Source organism: Odocoileus virginianus, chromosome 9 (assembly GCF_023699985.2).
Source record: "Odocoileus virginianus isolate 20LAN1187 ecotype Illinois chromosome 9, Ovbor_1.2, whole genome shotgun sequence".
Lineage (NCBI taxonomy): Eukaryota > Metazoa > Chordata > Mammalia > Artiodactyla > Cervidae > Odocoileus > Odocoileus virginianus.
The window spans coordinates 55,386,736-55,403,343 of NC_069682.1; the positions used below are offsets into that span (position 1 = coordinate 55,386,736).

The window sequence follows — 16,608 nt, forward strand, 5'->3', positions numbered from 1 at the left end:
TTAAAAAAGAAGAAAATAAATCAGCTGAGATGTGAAGAAGTATGGAGCTGAGCCCAGACGAAATTATCAACCCACAGAATCACAAATTAAATAAACGGTTATTGTTTTAAACCACAGCAGTTTTGGTGTGGTTTGTTACCCAACAGTAGCTAAACAACACAATGCCTTCCCTACTAAAATAAAAAAAATTAATTTAAAATAAAACTTAAGAAATAGCTGAGAAAGGAAATCACATAGATAAGTGGCTAATTCATGAAGATGACATGGAGGTCCTGAGAGTCTTGTGGAATTTTCCAGGCCTGTGGTCTATTCAAAGAGGTTTCAATATATCAGGGTCCTCAACAGGAGAACATGTAGAGGCAGTAATGGGATTTACCGATGGTGCCATGAAAGGTACTAAAGGCCACGTAGGACCAGCCACACCTCAACAGACCCCAGGTGAAAAGTGCTCAAGGAGCAGGTCATACCACCTCTGAAACAGACTCAGACCCCAGGACAGTGCTCAGACCCAAGCCCCACCATTCCATCCAGAAAGACACTTCAGCTTCCTCTGCACCCAGGACCATCTGTAGAAGGAAAGAAGAAGGGAAGCACTGAAAACTTGAGTTTTTTTCCCTAAAAAAGAATGAGTTAACCTAAGAGATAATGATGGCAGCATATCAGTGCTTACTGTACACCATAAATGCAACCATATTTTTATTTTAATTTTACAGATCAGGAGTGTCCAATGATTGTCCTAGAGTCACACAGCCAGATCTGGGTAAAGCCATGCTCTAAATCCAGACAGTACAGCTAAAGAGGCTATCAGAACATGGAAAAGCCTGGGATTAGTTAGCAAACTTAATTTTTCCTTCCTAATAACTGGCATGATGGAGGAGGGGGTGGTTCTTGAGAAAGTTTAGATCAGTTACAGAAAATTAAGATGCCACAAACACAAATTTTTGCACCATCTGAGTATGTTACATTTGGACCCCAGAAAATGGAGCTTTAGAGTGTTGCCCACTATTATACAATTAGGAAGTGAGTCTGTGCCCACCCTCCAATGCCAAAAGGAGGCCACTAGGGGTCTTTATTTATAATCATTCCTTCTTAAGCAAATGTTACTTCCTCATTTCCTACATATCATGAATAATGATGGATAATATGTTTGCCCTTTATATTATGCTAGGCCCTCATGCATATATGTCATATCATTCCTGCACTTAGGAAGAAATTGATCCTGTCCCTATTTTACAGATGAGGCAACAAAGCCTTGAAGATGACAAGTGACTTTGAAAGGTCACACAACCAGGAACAGGGAGACCCAATTCTCAGTTTTTATTTTAGACTTTTTATTTTATATTGTGGTAGAGTCAACTAACAGTGTTGTGGTAGTTTCAGTTGAACAGAGAAGGGACTCAGCCATACATATACATGTATCCATTCTCCCCCAAACTACCCTTCCATCCAGACTGCTACATGACACTGAACAGAATTCCCTGTGCTGTATAGTAAGACCTTGCTGGTTATCAGTTTTAAATATAGCAATGTGTACACGTCCATTCCAAACTCCCTAACTATCCCTTCTCCCCAGCTGCCATAAGTTTCTTCTCTAAATCTGTGTCTCTCTGTTTTGCAAGTTCATCTGTGTCATTTCTTTCAAGATTCCACTTGTAAGGCATGTCATACGACATTTCTTCTTCTCTAGAGGCAGACTCAACTCTTGATCCAGAGTCAGGCTGACTTGAGGCCACACCATGACAGCCGTGTTCATCTGCCTCCCAGGATGGCAAGGACAGGGTCTGGGAGAGGTCACTAAGGTTTTGACAGAGTGAATACAGGAACTACTGTTCAGATGTGAAAGCCGGAAACTCCTCCAGTCCCCTTCTTCCTCTTGCACCAGCAGCTTTGTTTTGCTGTAGCGAAAATACTTCCCCAAGTAGTCCTGGCCATGAGAAGCAGAAAAGGCCTTGTATACGGACCCCATCAGAGACTCCAACATCCATCAGAGAGTAGAATGGTGGCCAGTCTAGGTGACCACAGGAGGTGCCCTGTGCCCCCTCTGGTGCCCACCCTGACCTGCCTGGCTCACTCACCTCCCTGCTCCTGGCTGCTGGCACTGCTCCTTGTCCTCTCTGGTGAGTAGGATTCTGAAACAGAAGAGGATCCACCCCTGGCTGACCCCAGAGACAGGTGCCAGGAGGGGCCTGACCCCTACCAGATGGAGTGGGAGGGAGAAGCTGAGAATATCTCTGATCCCCGCAGGACTCAGACCAAGTGTCTGGAGAAGCAGAACTTGTAGGGCAGCACAGGGAAGCCAAACTCGCAGGCTCTGGGCTCACAACACTATGTTTTGGCTCACACACTTGTATGCCCATCTACAAAGAACCGCTCTTTGTGATCTTTCTCTAGGGGTGCTGTGAGTTATTAAATATTAATATAAAAATAGTGAGGCTCAGCCCAGGACCGGTTATGTAATTTGCCCAGCCCTGTGCAAAATGAAACGGCAGATCCTTTGTTCCAAAGATATTAAGAATTTTAAAACAGCAATAGTAGAGCATTAAGGCAAGCATGAGGCCCTTCTAAGCTTTGGGCCCTATGCAACTAGACAAATCAAACATCCGTAAGTCAGTGGGGCTCCAAAAATGAGACTAATCCTAGGGCCCATCTCATGACTTTGTGTGAGATAATACCTATAAATACCTGGCACAATGCAAAGATTTAATAACTATTGGCTACTACTATCATACCCATGTCTCCTCTAAGTCAGGATCAGGCTGATTTAGCTCCTGAGTTTGGGGGCTTCCAGGTACAGCTCAGACTCGGAGCCCAGAACCCTTTGATCAACCAGACAAGATGCGTGGCTCTCAGCGGGCTCGTTCTGTCCCCTGCCCATCTGGGTCTCGGTCCCAGGCCCTACTGAGATCTAGATTCTGTTCATTACACCTTGGGTCCCCCAGAATGGTCAGCCCCAAGAGAGGTTTCCTTGAGTAAAGTATGAGTCATAATTCTTAGTAACGCATTTCATAAATACTTTGAGTGTCCTTTAGGTATTAGGCACTAGGTTAGGAAATCATATATCTAGGCTAACCAGAGTAAAATATATTCAAAATATTTGTGGAAAATAGTGATTTCTAGCAGACTTCCAAAAGAGAACCCCTTGACAGGAGTCATGAAAACCAGAGCATGCAGATAGAAAATGCATGGGACGGAATCCCAGAGCTGTGGGGAAGGGACTAGCCCAGCTCTTCAGACAAGGCAGAGACAAAGCACCCCGGACATTTCCCAAAGTCTGTGTGATAACACAGAAGGAGAGTCAAGAAAAAGGGAGTGAGAAGGGGTGAGAGGCACAGGGCCATATTCCAGGCTCCAGTTTCCTCTCTGCTGTTTCACTTTCCCAGACTTGCCCCAGCTGGGATAAGAACCACGAGACTTTCTGAGTCCTCACCTTCTCCACTGCCTCTTCTCCGTTAGCTCTCCCCTTCTCGTAACACACAGAAGCTTCATCTTCACAGAATTTTAACAGCTTTATTGAGGTACAACTAACATAAAGCAAACTGTATGTGTTTAAGGTGTGCAATTTGACACGTTTTGTGGGCATTGGACATGTTTCATACTTGTGAACTTATCACAAAGATAATCAAAATGAAGAATGAACCTAACATTCATAAAAGTTTCCTTGCATCCTTTCCATTCCTCCCCCTCCCCAGGCAACTGCTTATCTGTCTCCCACCTCTGCCTCCCATCACTACAGTTTAGTTTGCACTTTCTAGAAATTTATACACAAACATGCAGTACATACCCTTGTTTGCCTGGCTTCTTTTATTCATTGTGATTATTTGAGAGTCATTCATGTTGTTGCACATATCAGTAGTCATTTCTTTTCTATCTACTGTATGGATAAACCATAGTGTGTTACTCCACTCACTTATTGACAGACATTTGGGTTGTTCACAGTTTGGTGTGGACATATGCTTTCATTTCTCTTGGGAAAATACTAAGAATAAAATGACTGGATCATATGGCAAGTGATTGTTTAACTTTTAAAGACACTGCCTTAAAGTTTTCCAAAGTGATTTACCATTTTATCTTTTCATCATCAATGTAGGAGAATGACATTTCCCCCACATCCTCGCCAATATTTGGTATGGTCAGCCTCTTCAATTTTAGTCATTCTAAAAAGTAATATCTCATTGTGGTTATAATTTGCATTTCCCTGATGTATAATGATGTTAAACATCTTTCTTGTGCATCTCTGTTGACGAAGATCTGTTCAACTCCCATTTTTAAACTGTATTTCTTATGACTGAGTTTATATATTCTGGCTACAACCTTTTATCAGATGTATGCTTTGCAAAGATTTTCTCCTACTCTGTGGCTTGTCTTTTCTTCCTTCACAAGTGTCTTTGAACTCCTTTTAAGAGTTCTTAGTTTTTATGAACTCCAGTTTATCAATTTGTCCTTTTATCGATCATGATTTTTGTATTATAATTAAATATATGATAGAATTGATGCTTTTGAACTGTGGTGTTGAAGAAGACTCTTGAGAGTCCCTTGGACTGCAAGGAGATCCAAACAGTCCATCCTAAAAGAGATCAGTTCTGGGTGTTCACTGGAAGGACTAATGTTGAAGCTGAAACTCCAATACTTTGGCCACCTGATGCGAAGAGCTGACTCACTTGAAAAGACCCTGATGCTGGGAAAGATTGAGGGTATGAGGAGAAGGGGATGACAGAGGATGAAATGGTTGGCTGACATCACTGACTCAATGGACATGAGTTTGAGTAAACTCCGGGAGTTGGTGATGGACAGGGAGGCCTGGCATGCTGCAGTCCATGGGGTTGCAAAGAGTCGGACACGATTGAGCGACTGAACTGAACTGAACTAAATATGATAGAACTCACTAGTGAAGCTATCTGGGCTAGGAGTTTTCTTTGTGGGAAGGTTTTTAATATAAATGAAATGTTTTAAATAGAATAGGACTGTCAAGTTTATCTCTTCTTGAGGTAGCTTTCGTAGTTTGTATTTTCAAAAAATGTGCTTGTGTTGTCAAATATACATAGCCATGAAAATTGTTCATAATAATGCCTTATTATCCTTTTGTTTCAGTCACTGTGGTGTCCAACTCCTTGCGATACCGTGGACTGCAGCACACCAGGCTTCCCTGTCCTTCACTATCTCTTGGACTTTGCTCAAACTCATATCCATTGAGTTGGTGACGCCATCCAACCTCTGTCATCCCTTTTCCTCCTGCCTTCAATCTTTCCCAGCTTAGGGTCTTTTCCAGTGAGTCAGCTCTTCATATCAGGTGGCCAAAGTGTTGGAACTTTAGCTTCAGCATCAGTCCTTCCAATGAATACTCAGAGTTAATTTCCTTTAGGATTGACTGGTTTGATCTTTTAATATATGATTATCCTTTTAGTCTCTGTAAAATCTGTACTGCTGTCACTTCTCTCATTCCTAATTTCTGTTTGTGGCGCTCTTTCTCTCACACACATCCTCCTTCTTTCCCTTTTTAGTAGGACTAGAGGTATATCAATTTTAATGCTCTTTGAGAAGATTTTATTCTCACTGATTTTCTCTATTGATTTTGGTTTTCTACTCTATTGATTTTCACTCATAAATTTGTGGTTTCCTTTCTTTTATTTTGTTTTGATTTAATTTGCTCCTTTTTTCTAATTTTTTGGGTGAAACTAAGGTCCTTCATCTAAATCATTTCTTCTTTCCTAAATAAGCATTTAATGCTATAAATATCTACCAGCTTAAGCAGCATGTTACAAATTTTAATGTTGTGTTTTCATTTAGATCAAGATACTTTCTAATTTCCCTTTTATTTTGTCTTTGACTCATGTGTTATTTAGTTTTTAAACATCTGTAGTTTTCCAGGCATCTGTCTGTTATTGATGCTACTAATTTAATTCCATTGTGGTCAAAGTTTATACTTTCAATGACTTGAATTCTTTTAAATTTATTGAGACTTTTTTATGACTCACAGCATGCTCCATCTTTTTAAATGTTCCTTGTGCATTTTAAAATAACTATCTATCCTTCTATTGGGGAATACAATTTTCTGTAAGTATCAGACTAAGTTGATGGTGGTTTTTTAAAATATGAATTTATTTGGCTGTGTTGGGTCTTAGTTGCTGCACCTGGGATCTGCGTGCATCGGGCAGGATCTTTTCTTCCTGTGCATGGGCTCTTTAGCTGTGGCCCACGGGTCTCTAGTTGTGGCGCCCAGGCTCTGGAGTATGAGGCTTTCAGTATGAGGGCTTGGTTGCTCCACAGCATGTGGGATCTCAGTTCCCCGATCAGGGATCTAACCTGCATCTTCTACCTTGCAAGGTGGATTCTTAACCACTGGACTACCAGGGAAGTCCTTAATAGTGTTTAAATCTTCTGTATTCTTTCTGATTTTCAGCCTGTTTGTTCTATAGTTACATTGTTCTAACTATATCTGCCTGATATAGTTCTATCTATATCAACTATTGAAATAAGGATACTGACATCTCAGAGGGCAACTGTGGGTTTGTCTGTTTCTCTCTGCAGTTCTCTTGGGTTTTCTTCGTATACTTTGAAGTTCTGTTATTAGGTGCATGAATGTTTGGCAGTTTTATGTCGTCTTGATTATTTTACCTCTTTATCATTGTCAAATAGTTTTCCTTATTCCTGAAGGTATTCTTTGCTCCAAAATCTACTTTATCGGATATTAATATAGCCAGTCCAACTTTCTTTTGATTAGTGTTAGTATCATATATCTTTTTCCATTGTTGTCCTTTTAACATTCTTACTCCTTTACATTTAAAATGGATTTATTGTAGGCAATATGCAGTTGGATCTTACATTTTTTGTCCAATGTGACAGTTTCTAACTTTTTCTGGGAATATTTAGACCATTTACCTTTAAAATATTTTTTATATGATTGGGTTTAAATCTATTAATTTCTTATCTGTCCTATTCCTTGTTCCCTTTTGCTTCTTTTTCTGTCTTCATTTGGTAATATAATACTTTTATAATGCTATTTTCTCTCTTTTATTGGCTTATTAGCTATGATTTTATTTTGTAATTTAGTGATTGCTTTAGGATTTACCATATATTAATACCTTTTTATCAACATCTACCTTAAGTGATATCATACCATTTCACATATAGTATAAGAAACTTATGATGGTATACTAACATTCTTCCCACTCCAATCATTCTATTGTTATCTTAACCTTACACATGCGTTATAAGCCTCACTCTAGAATGTTATTATATTTTCTTGTTTGGGGACCTTGTTTTTCAGGTTTGCTTCGTGGGAGAGAGCACTTCTCTCTAGGCAGAGTGCTCTCTTCTGTGTAGGCTACCCATTACCCTGCTGATCAGGAGTTTTCCCAGTTTCACAGATGGGAACAGGCATTATTCTCGATGCTCTGCTGAGTGGCAGGCACAATTTAGTGCATATGTGTGAGGAAACTAACTGAGGGCAGGGAAATGAGCACCAGCAAGAATTAGGGAGGACAAGGTCTCACCACTCATATAGTGCTGTTTGGGGTGAGTATTGCTGAACTTCCTGGAACTAAGGACGCCAAGGACAAACAGAATCCCTGGGACTGAACATGGGGTGTCTCTTGGTGACAACTGTGAGGCAGTTCTTAATGGTTAATGGCACATACCTCGCTGACAATGGGAGGGAAATGAATTTTTAATTTCACAACCCTTCTCCAGATCCTCTTAGAAGGGAATGTTTGCTCCACAATTCTACTCCCCTCCTTCATTGAAAACTAAGAAACACCATGATACAAACCTAAGACCTGGAATGAGACTGAGTTATTCCCAAGGCCTGATGGAAGCACAGATGAAGGGAAACTCAGAGCACAAAGGTGATGACCCCATGATGAGCTTATTACTTACAAGTTCTCCATTTTACAGCTCTGCTCTCTCTCTCTCTCTCTCTCCAGCCAGCTGCCTCACCTCCTCTTTCACTTCCCTCTCCAACAACACCCCTCGAGGGTTCTAAGCAATTGTTCTTGAGCAGTTAATGGCTAGTTTATGTTAAGTTTGCCTCTTAGGACTCCAAGTTCCTCTAGCCCTGCACAAGGCCTTTCTTCCTCTGTTGCAGGACTTTCTGAGCAGAGCAAGGGGAGTGAGTGGCAGGTGCTACAGCCCGAGGGCCCCATGCTGGTGGCAGAAGGGGAAACACTCCTGCTGAGATGTACAGTAGTTGGCTCCTGCACTGATGACATGATAAAGTGGCTCAAGGTGAGCAACCAGAACCAGCAGGAAATTTACAGCTTCAAGCATGGCTTCTTCCCCGGGGTGATGCCTATGATCCAGAAGATGCTGGAGCCGCTTAATTGTGACTATTCCATCTACATCCACAATGTCACCAGGAAACATGTTGGAACCTACCACTGTGTGAGATCTGATGGCTCAAGTGAGTACTCAGGCAAGACGCTGGATGAAGGCACCTCCGTGCTTGTGAAGGGTGAGTATCAGGCCCTGCAGGTCACAACCTTCTGCTCTGATCTATCTCTCTTTACCCGCATCATTCACCTTTACCCACAGCTTTGCAAGCTGTGACTGCAAAACCTCAGTGACACAACAATTCATACGTCTCACTCACACATTTACAGGCAGCTGGGCTGCATGTCTCATTCCAGGGCCCAGACTGGCCAGAGTACATATTTCTCATGGAGATAGCAGAAGCATAAGAGGGAAAGTCCCAACACCTTAAGCACATTTCAAGCTTCTACTTGTGTGTCTGCTGCTAATGAAAAACAGCCCATTGGCTAAAGGAAGTCACATGGCTAAGGATAAAGATAAGAGGCAAGGAAGTATACCCAACCACCGTGAGGCCACGGTAAGAGTTTGGGTATGGAACACTATCAGAGGAGACTCAAGAACTGGGGCTGATCATTTAATCCCCAAGTAGCCAGTCATGTCATCTCTAAGTCCACCAGTGGTGACCTGGGCCTGTTATTCAATAGGAATATGTTCTTAACTTAGTCATTCCAGGTCTACATCCTTCAAGTGCCTAATTTGTGAAATAGGCAACATAATTCCTATTTCAAGGGATATTCAAGTGATGAAATAGAAGAATTGATGTTTGTGAAACCTCTGTAAAATGTTGACTTGGAGGGTATCTGTGTCTGTGTGTGTGTCAGGTAGGAGATGAAGGTGGAGGGTTCATTTTATCTTAATGCAAACATTTCAGAAAGCCTTCTCTGACTTCTTCCAAGCTTCTTTTGGTCCTGCAGTCCTCTGGGTTTCCAACTTCAGAAGAATTTTCTGAGCCACCTCCACCACCAGACTGAGAACTCTAGGGCACAGCATTTATGTTTTGCTGAGCTTACTTTTCCCCACCCCTAGCATCAGCACATAGTAGGTACTGAGAACTTCTTTACTGAGTAAATCAGCTATTGAACAATGAGGGAATGTGGGAGGGAGTAGCTGAGTGAAAAAAACAGGGGAAGGAAAGGGAGGAAATGAGTGGACTCTGGAGGGAGAGAGGGAACAATAAAGTCCTCTCTTTGGCTTTAGGTCCTGGGAACACAGGGCCAGACCTCTGGATCATCCAACCCCAGGAACTGGTGTTGGCAACCACTGGAGACACCGTCTTTCTGAATTGCACAGTGCTTGGAGCTGGTCCCCCAGGACCCATCAGGTGGTTTCGGGGGACTGGTCTGAGCCGGGAGGCCATCTACAACTTTAGAGGCATCTCCTACTCCAATGTGACTGCGGTCCAGGCCTCCGAGAATGATTTCAGCATTCTTCTGCATGGCATCTCCATTGAGCATGCAGGAACTTACTATTGTGTAAAGTTTCAGAGTAAACTCAACAGGCAGTACCTATCCGGACAGGGCACCAGGTTGAGAGTCAAAGGTGAGACAGGTAGTCTAGGAGGTGTTGGGGGACAGAGGGAGGTGGACCACCAGGAAATTTTTACCGTGTCACAAACAAGTTAGCTCTTCTTAGCCCCAAAGTCATTTATATAGGCTATTCCCTCTGCCTGGAATGCTTTCTCCTTTTCTGTGGAGAATTTCTACTCATCCTTCAAGGCCCAGCATAAATAGCCCCTCCTCTGTGAAGTCTTCTCCTTCTCCCAGGCAGAGTCGATTTCTCCCCATTCTGGGCTCCACAGAGCTTTGTATAGACTCTTAATGATTCAACAAACATGCATGTGTGCCTTTGACAGCCACACACTGGGTGCTGCAGATACAGAAATGGAGCAGACATTGTCCCTATTCCAGAGATGCTCAACCGGGTCTGACTAGTCCTTCATAGTTACTGGGCTTGACTTCTAGTCCCTATCCCAAGCAGAAACTCACAGGCTCATCTCCCCAGCTACTAACACAGGGGCTCAGGAAGTGGAGGGATAGAAAGAAAGGAGAGTGTGAGACCACTTTTCTTCCTTGCAGCAAATCACACTTCTCTCAAGGAGTCAGAATTCACCAAGGAACGTACAGCCAAGGTATTTCCATCAGGTGAGTATACCTACCTTCGGTGGCATTAACCAGTCCTCCACAGGTAAGTGGGGCCAGAGAGGGCTTGGCCACGGGAGATGAGCAGCCCCAGACTTCTAGGGCCCTCCTGCCCAAAGATGGTTCCCACGACTCCTCAACTGCCCAAACAGAACCCAGAGAACCAGAGTAAAGTTCAATCAAAGGAAGTACTTTCCAACAGTCAGTGTGAACTGCTCAGTGGGCAGTCTTGCTGCAAGGTCTTGAGCTCCCCCTGATTCAGAGCAAGGACACACGGTGGGGCTGTGCATAACAGAGGTGGAGAGCATGGCTTTGTAGCCAGGCTCCCTGGATTGAGCCCCTTTCTAGCTCTTTGAGTCTCTGGTGAGCCTACCTCACGGGACTATGTACAGATCCAATGGGGCAAGTGCCCAGAACTGTGCCTGTCACATCACCTCAAGGGCACTTGATAATTGGGGGGTGAACTTGGAATAGAGGTGACCAAGTTAGCTTCCCAGATGCTTGGCCCTGTTCCTGCTATCTTTGGGAGCCAGACCACTTGGTCCCCTCACTACTTTGACACATGTGGCCCTGAGCAAACCAATCCCCCACTCTGGGTCTGTTTCCTCATCTATATAAATTGGATTGTTATCCTTCTTTGCAAGATTAGTTTGAGGATTATATAAAGCATTTAGGAAGTGCTTAGCTCTGGCCCTGGGACAGAGGAGTTGAGCAGCAAATGATGAAAGACATTTTCTATTTTATCAGAGGTCAGGGATGCTGTCAAGATGATTAAGGGTACAAGTGGGATATTGGGCCAAGGCTCTTTGAGCCTGAAATAGGAGGAAGGGAGGTCTTTGATCTCTTCAGCTATAGAAGGGATATGGCCCCACAGGCTATAGGCTCAGCTTCACCATACGGGCACTGAGTTGTGGGCTGCTGAGGACTCACCCGGGGCCCTTCTTGAGCTATCCTCTGTGTCCCTCAGGATTCCTGTCTGTCCTCACACTTGCGGTCCTGGGACTGAAAACTGCGGCCTTGGCTGCACTCTTGCTGGCCCTGGTTATCTGTTGGAGAAGCTCTTGACAAGAAGACATCAGAACTCCAAGGCCCAGAAGAGGTGTGCTCGTCTTAGCATGGGTCATGAATGACTGGTCCGCCCTAGAGTGGGTCCTCTAAGAGAGGGCCCAGGAATCCCCGATCATTTCTCTGCCTCCCAGCTGCCTTCAAGCCTCACGATGAACTCCAGGATCCTGATTCCTGTTCACCTGGTGGAATTCTCTCTTTGGCACTGGGCTCCCCTCCGTTTGCCTTTGTCTCACTGTATTTCACTGTTTGCTGAACCCAGGGTTGACAAGGAGTGAGCTAAGAGGCTGGAAGAAGATGTGAGGAGCCGTAGGAACTGTAGACACGTTTATTCTCTCCTCTTGCGGCTGACCTAGCAGACAAAGCCCTAACGCAGCCTCACTGCCATAATGTTAGCAGCCGTACCATAGCCCCAAGGGCTTTCTCAGGTAGAGTGTATATATGCTTAGAGAACAAATGTAGCCCGTGGCCAAGAGAGTACCTCCTGACATGCATGTGCAGTGCTATGAGTGACCTCAGCTGTTAAGTAATTATTATTTACAAAACATGGGGCAAAAGTGAGAGGATGTGGGGTGAGGGAGCCCGATCCCTCCATCTTCACCAATGTGCTCTTTCCCTACAGCCTTCCTTTCTCTTCTCAGCCTGTTCAAACCCTCCTTGTCTTTTAAGGTCTTGCCCAGGTCTCTCCTTGAGGCCTCTGTTCCTGTTGCAGCCCCTTTTGGTGGGCCCACCCCCTTGCTCCCCACCCCACATTTTCTCTTCCTTCAAGATCCAACTTGAGAGTCCTTCTCGAAAGGTTTCCCCGAGTGACTCTGAGCTGGCCCAGCCAGACCACCTGTGCCCCTCCATCTTTATCCTTTCTTCCTCCTTTTCTTTCTCCTTCTTCACCCTGGCTGGCTTAGGTGGCTATAATAGTTAGAATTCAGGTTTGGCAACTTTGACAAAACCCTTAAATCAGAAGAAAGTAGCTCAAATCAGAAGAAAGTTGGCTTCTCTACTAATACTTGAGCATAAACAGGCCAGGCAATCTGGGGACTCCCTGAGGCCCAGGATTCCTTGATCTTGTTGATACCAGGTTCATATCTCAAGCAGAAAGACCAGGGAAGAGGAGAATGACACTTCCCCTCAAGGTCACAGCTAGGAATTTGCCCATATCACCTCTGACTGGTTGGAATGTGGTCACTTGGTCACACCTAGCTGCAAGGAAGGCTGGAAATGTAGTCTTTATTCTAGCAAGAGTGCACCTAGCTAAAATCTGTTACTAGAGAGCCAGAGAGTAAAGCTCAGTAGATGACCAGCGATCTCTACCCCTGTGGTGTAGAGAGAGCTTCTTACTTGCTGTGTGGCACACCTGAGTTCCATTCCCAGGTAAAATGCACCCCTTTGTACCTTTGCCTCCAATAGGGCAGCATAGTGGAGGGTAGTAGTTCTAAAGAAAAGGACACTCTGCTGCCCAGGGGATATGCGGCGATGTCTAGAGACATTTTTGATTGTCATAACTTGGGGGAGACTGTTGTCCTCTAATGAGTATAGGTCAAGGATGCTGCTTTTAGCACAGGGCAGACCCCATAGCCAAGAGTTATGTGGCCCAAAGTATCAGTAGAAGTTGAGAAGCCCTGATATAGTGGAAAGCATGCATTCCCTGGAGTCAGACATGCCCGATTTCTAATCCTGAAGCCCCCACTCCCTCCTTGTGCACCATTGGTCACTAATCAGTCATTGCCATTCTTGGAACATGGAGGAAAATAACGCAGACTTCTGCATTGTATAAGAAACAATTCAACTCAGGGCTCACTATGAGCTTTGTGTTCTGCATACTCTCAGTACATGTGAACTCCGTTTTCTCTTTCAACACAAACATTTATTGGCACCTAGGGGCTTTCCCGGTGGCTCAGAGGGTAAAGCGTCTGCCTACAATGCGGGAGACCTGGGTTTGATCCCTGGGTTGGGAAGATCCCCTGGAGAAGGAAATGGCAACCCACTCCAGTATTCTTGCCTGGAAAATCCCATGGACAGAGAAGCCTGGTAGGTTACAGTCCATGGGGTCACAAAGAGTCGGACATGACTGAGCGACTTCACTTTCATTATATCAGGAAATGGATTAGTCTGCATGTTTTTCATTACAACAAACAGAAAAGTTGGTGGAACAACACTAAGCCAACACTAATTTAGCCTGAGTGTTTTGCGCCAGTTTCAGCATACGGATAACCAGTGCTATAGCTGGATCAGCTCTTGTAGTTCTTATCATGAGCACAAGATGCCCTTCAGCAGTACCCACCAGGGATCTTTGAAGAACTAGAGGTTTATTATTTACAAGACCTGGAAATTACACAGAATTCCTAGGGCCACACTGTGAGGTCACAAGGGAAAAACAGAGAGGGAATATCTGGGGTTCTGTTTCATTGGGGTTGATGAATTTGTGGGCTCACTCTTTATTGGTAAATATAAAAATTAAGAGCAGGAATTTAAAGCTCAGGAAGAAGAAAAGAAATAGTAGCTCAAATGATCAGTTATTGAAATCAACCAAGATCTCTAAAACAAAGGAAACTCAGTGGGGGAAGATGGCCTGACTATTTAGCCCTGTGACTGGCAGTGTGTTCAGAAATAAGCACATTGAAGGGGATGCCTCTTTGGAATGGATGCCTCAGCAATCAAAACTTAAATCAGATAATAGCATTACAAAAAAAAAAAAAAAAGAGGAAAAAGAAAAACTGTCAAGGTTTACACTGCACTGAGAACTGAATAATTATTGAATTACCAGACATCAGAAGAAAGGGTAGATATAATAAATTAAATAATATCTTCCTACAAAAGATATCCAAGTCTGAATCCCTGGAACCTGTGAATGTTACCTTATGTGACAAAAAGGACTTTGCAGATGTGATTGTGTGTATGTGTCCCATCTCTAAATGGAGCGGTTGTCCTGAATTATCCAAAGTGAAGGTGTTAGTCTCTCAGTCATGTCCTACTCTTTGCAACCCAGTGAACTGCAGCTAGTAGCCTGCCAGGCTCCTCTGTCCATGGAATTCTCCAGGCAAGATATACTGAAGTGGATAGCCATTCCCTTCTCCACGGGATCTTCCTGACCCAGGAATTGAACCCAGGTCTCCTGCATTGCAGGTAGCTTCTTTATCATCTGGGTCACAGGGAAGCCCTTTATTATTCAGGTGGGCCCTAAATGCAATCACAAGTGTCTTGATGAGGGAGAGACAGAGGGAGAATCCACACAGAACAGGAATATTCAGGACAGGAGGAGAAAGCAATGAGATCACAAAGGCAGAATGGAAGTGTAAAAAATGCTGGCAGCCACAAGCAGCTGGAAGTCACAAGGAGAAGATTCTAACCAGTGTCTCTGGAGGGAGCACAGCCCCCTGACACCTTGACTTCAGCCCAGTGATACTTCAGACTTCTGAGCTCCAGAAGTAGGAGAGAATAAATTTCTGTTGTTTTAATGCCATGAAATTTGTGGTAATGTGTTAAAGCAGCCACAGGAAGCTATTAATAGGGTGGAACTGGGCCTCTGAAATAACTGGGTGGAGTTCCCTTCTCTGCCCCTGAAAACCTCTTCACCTGTGCTAACTAAAAAAAAAAAAAAAAGCACAATATGAGAGTCGTGAGTTAAGTTTTCTTTGGGGCAAAGTGAGGGCTATCACCTGAGAGAGAGAATTTCAGATAGTTCTGAGAAACCACTCTAAAGAGGTAGGGGAAGGAGAGCATATATGTGATTTTGGCCAAGGGGGAGTAATGCAATCAAGCACATATTTTTGGCAGAAGGTTTCTGTTAGTCTCACGAAGGTTACTACTAGTCACAAGAAGCAGACATGATCATGAGGATTTTAGTGTTTTTCTAGATATGAGGAGACTTGAGAACTGGCCTCACAAAATCAGCTCCTGAAAATAATGTCTGAAAACCTGTTCTGCCAGTTTTTCCCGGAGAACAGAGGGCCTCATTTCTGTTCTCCACTCTGAACAGCTCCTCTCAGTGGGGGTTGAAAATCAGCAGCCGCAGCAGCACGTGACTTAATCCTTGTAGAGACAGAGGGCAAGTGCCCATGGCAAGGGCCAATTTGTAGTTGACACCAGACAGGGTCCTGCGTGGTCTGGTCCCTGAAAGCACCGCCCCCACCCCCGTCTTATCCCCCACTTCCAACACCCTTTAAATTGACTCCCTGTCACCCACCTGGGCCTTGGCTACACACGTTCCGTAATTCAGGCAAGTCCGCTTAGTTGTTTCTTCAAGAGGCCTCCGTAGGTCAGCTCATCCACGACAGCATTGTCTTCCTTCTCATTTCCCATTTGCAGCATAAGTTTCCTGCACAACACTTACTGCTACACATAAAGGTGAGTGTGTGTGTGTATTCATTTCCTTGATGATTATTAGTTGTTTACTAGTGAATTTGAGTGGGCTTCCCAAGTGGCTCAGTAATGAAGACTCCGCCTGCCAATGCAGGAGACATAAGAGACGCAGTTTCGATCCCAGGGTGAGGAAGATCTCCTGGAGGAGGGCATGACAACCCATTCCAATATTCTTGCCTAGAAAATCCCATGAACAGAGGAGCCTGGCAAGGCTACAGTCCATGGGGTCACAAAGAGTCGGACATGACTGAGCCACTGAGCACTCATACAGTGTATTTGAGTTCACCAAGGTCGGGAACCTAACTTTTCACTATTGTAGCCTCTTTCATTCATTCATAAAAAGTAGTTGAAGGCTGATAATGTGCCAGGCAGGTGGTCGAAGGCAGAATCAGAGTGGGACTGGGATGAAGTCAGGATGGGGAACCAAAGTGGAGATGAAACTGGAGGGGGGCTGGGGGTGAGGGGGAAGTGGGCTTTGGAGGGTAGGGGTACATGTGGTACTGGGAGTGGGGGTAGGGGAGAAAAGGGTGGGGCTGGGTGGGTCAGGAGCTGGTGGTGGTGGATCTTCAAGGTAGGGATGAGTCTGGAGGTGGTAGTCATGGTGGGACTTGGGGATAGGGGCAGGGCAGGGGAAGGAGGGTGGGGGAAGGGCCTGGAAGTTGGAAGGGGGCAAGGCCTTCAGCACCACCCCTACTAGGCCTTGTTAAGTATATTTAGATAAATGTTATAAAAATGTAGCAATAGT

General features: G+C 44.3%; 1 protein-coding gene across 1 annotated transcript; it reads left to right on the forward strand.

Moving 5' to 3' along the window:
* Positions 1–1,889: 1,889 nt before the first annotated feature.
* SIRPB2 (signal regulatory protein beta 2) lies at positions 1,890–14,231 on the forward strand. The gene is made up of 5 exons (XM_020905139.2): positions 1,890–2,117; positions 8,081–8,446; positions 9,502–9,843; positions 10,380–10,445; positions 11,410–14,231. Exons 1-5 carry the CDS (start codon positions 1,931–1,933, stop codon positions 11,505–11,507), a joined length of 1,059 nt encoding a protein of 352 aa, XP_020760798.2. The 5' UTR covers positions 1,890–1,930; the 3' UTR covers positions 11,508–14,231.
* Positions 14,232–16,608: the final 2,377 nt, after the last annotated feature.